Raw genomic sequence first — 1,213 nt, forward strand, 5'->3', positions numbered from 1 at the left:
GGGTCCAAAGGAGACCCCGTGGTAGTCTCCATGTCCAGACTTCAAGGACAGGACAACCCAACCTACGTCCACAACGACGAGGACTCTGTCAGCACCGTCCCCAACCACCCCTCCCCCACCACCGGCGACCCAGCCACCAGAATCTCCATCATCTCCGACCCGTCATCGTCCCAGGGAATCGTCCGGCGGAAGGGGAACAACGTCACAGGAGGCTCCGCCTTCCCCAACGACAGTCTTGACGTCACACCCTCCACGCTCACCAGCGGGCACATCTTGCCCAAACAGAACGCTGCAGGCCTTAGAAATGGCGGCGCTTCTGCTGTACCTAACGGACATGGGAGTGGAGGAGGAGGTGGAGGAGGAGGTGGAGGAGGAGGTGGAGGAGGAGATGGTGCCTCTCCGCCTGCCGCACAGTCGCAAACGTCGACGATCCAGATGAAGCGGTCCATCAACCTTCTCTACATGACGGCCATCATGGTCGCCGTAACGGGTCACTCGTCTATCTTTGTCTCCCCTTCCTCCATCCTCTCCCAAACTGGGTCAGTGGGCGGGGCTCTGATCGTGTGGCTCGTGGGCGGTCTCATCAACTTGGGCATGGCTCTCTGCTTCGCAGAGTTGGGCACCATGTTTGCCCAGGCTGGGGGACCCTACGCCTACGCCTCCAAAGCCTTCGGGCCTCTCATGGGCTTTCTCATGATGTGGGGCTACACCGTGCTCATAGCCGGGCCGTTCTGGGCGTTCCTGGCGTACACGGCCGCTCTCTACATCGTCAGGCCCATCTTCGGGGGGTGTATGCCGGAAAACGTCAACACGGCTGTCAACCTGTTGGCTGGATGGATCATGGGTGAGTATATCTACGCTTGGTAGTCATAGATATTATCATAATCATTAGAACCCAATTTGGATACAGAGTTGTAAGAAATGTAGCCTACATAAGAAAGACGCTGAATACCCCCCCGCGCCTCTTCCACCAAAACAACAACAACAACAGCAAAAAGAACAACACCAACAACGACAACAACAACAACAACAACAACAACAACAACAACAACAACAACAACAACAAAAAGAACAACAACAACAACAGCAGCAACAACAACCGCATCCCATCCAGCCCCAAGTAAAGAAGCAGGACCTATCAGTGACGCTTCTCTGAAATAACCCATCAGCTTGCCACACCCACAAGCATTGCAATAATAATATAATAATAATG

General features: G+C 54.4%; 1 protein-coding gene across 1 annotated transcript; it reads left to right on the plus strand.

Moving 5' to 3' along the window:
- LOC101848363 (Y+L amino acid transporter 2) lies at positions 1–844 on the plus strand (the record flags this gene model as incomplete). Its single annotated transcript, XM_005101112.3, is given in 1 exon segment — positions 1–844. A coding segment is annotated over 1 exon segment (844 nt), but the record flags the coding sequence as incomplete, so codon positions are not given.
- Between the last annotated feature and the right edge of the window lie 369 nt (positions 845–1,213).

This window comes from Aplysia californica, unplaced genomic scaffold (genome assembly GCF_000002075.1).
Source record: "Aplysia californica isolate F4 #8 unplaced genomic scaffold, AplCal3.0 scaffold00270, whole genome shotgun sequence".
Lineage (NCBI taxonomy): Eukaryota > Metazoa > Mollusca > Gastropoda > Aplysiida > Aplysiidae > Aplysia > Aplysia californica.